We start from the raw sequence: 1,666 nt of genomic DNA on the forward strand, positions 1-1,666 counted from the left end.
TGTGCCTCTTTGTCGCTCGTTCCGCGCTCTCGCTTGCACTTCAAGCCTTAAATGGAACGCCTCAGAGCGAGGTAACGCCGCATGAGTCATGTTTTTTCGTGCGTGCAGCCGGCTCCATCGAATTATAAGACGTTGTCACGTCAAAATACATGATGATTCTTACATCTTATAAACTTCACAATTTTCCCGACTATCCTGCTTATTCGCACAGACAACTCTTCATTCTTCTACGAATTTCATCTCGTCCATTTGGTCTTTCTCTCCCTAGCCATCACCGCCCACCCATTCCAAAATTCCTAAAAATAACCGAAGAAGTTCTTCCGCTCCACTCATGATAGACTTTGCGCCACAACTTAGGTCATTAGATCAGTCCAAAAACATGTGGTAATAAAATACAATAACTTTTTTTAAAGAACGAGATCATCTTGTTCGAAATCTTAGAACAGGGATGGCGAACCTTTACGTATCGGCGTGCCATTTTTATAAAGAAAAGTTTATATTATTATAGACGTGCTATCAAATAACTTTGTCTCTGTGATTATTGCGAATATAATAATAATAAATAATATCAGTTCAAAATTCTTTATTTACTACAAAAAAGTAGAAACATTTTGCAGTGTCTAAATTTTGCGTGTAATTAAAATTAGAGTAAAATTAGTGTGACTTCTGTTGTTGCAGATTAGATGACAAATAATTTATGTTAGGGCTGTAAGATGTTACTTTTACCAGAATGCATGCTGAACTGAAGTCATCAGTCAAACGGTTTCTGAAAATTCCTTTGTTAAAGAATCAATCACAGAAACAAATTTTTCAGTAACTTGGCCTTCGTCTGGTTTCTCATGTATTTCTAAATTGTTGTTATATTTTTTCAAATTGGAAAAATACTTGTAGTTTCTTGTGATTATGTCGTTCCTGAAAACTGGCGATGTAGCCACAAAAGCGCGAATGGCATCTATCATTACGATAATTGTTTTATTTATGCCTTATACGTTTAAATTATTTGACGTGACGTGCCCAAAACATTGTGTTGCGTGCTACTAATGGCACGCGTGCCATTGGTTCGCCATCCCTGTCCTAGAATGTTCCCTCATACCAAAGTTTGGCACAACTGGTAAATACATCGTAAGTTTGTTTAAAATAAATTTATTCATTTATAGAAATAGATAGGTCGGAAATGTTTTATAGTGAGTTATTAAATAGCATAAAACTATCGAAAACAAAAACTCTAGAGAGACACAAACGTACATACAATAACCGACATAATTTTTTACAGTACTCATCGTTTTATCCCTCTCACTTCCTGTCAAATCAACAAATAAAGGATCAACAGTTAAGTGAGTTTTAAAAGGTTTTTAAGGTACTTATAGTTTTATAAGCATCCGTGTATGTATTAGCTACTTAACTTATAAATGGCGTAAAATTAATATTTGTGTGTATAATAATTATATGTTATATCGTCTTTAAATTATAAAGTGTTGAAATAAACTACATATTTTAAAAGTAACACAAGTTGCCAACTTGCAATTTTTAAAGCGCTAATGAAACGGTGAAAGTAAAAAACATAAATTTTTATAGCTGCTAGTTTATTGTTCTTTTTTCTTAGTAAATTATAATGCAGATCCATTATATTTTATTATTACAACATTTATTAACAATACATTCTCTT

General features: G+C 33.1%; 1 protein-coding gene across 1 annotated transcript in view; it reads left to right on the plus strand.

Annotated features, from left to right (window-relative positions):
- The window catches only part of LOC108732787 (synaptic vesicle glycoprotein 2B), an 11,161-nt gene extending 9,520 nt beyond the window's left edge, over nt 1-1,641 (plus strand). The window contains exon 7 of the mRNA XM_025976624.1: nt 1,274-1,641. Coding sequence (XP_025832409.1) covers nt 1,274-1,338 — 65 coding nt within the window. The 3' untranslated portion in view covers nt 1,339-1,641. The remainder of the gene's footprint in view (nt 1-1,273) is intronic.
- Nucleotides 1,642-1,666: the final 25 nt, after the last annotated feature.

The sequence above is a fragment of the Agrilus planipennis genome, unplaced genomic scaffold (genome assembly GCF_000699045.2).
Source record: "Agrilus planipennis isolate EAB-ADULT unplaced genomic scaffold, Apla_2.0 scaffold68, whole genome shotgun sequence".
NCBI classification, from domain to species: domain Eukaryota; kingdom Metazoa; phylum Arthropoda; class Insecta; order Coleoptera; family Buprestidae; genus Agrilus; species Agrilus planipennis.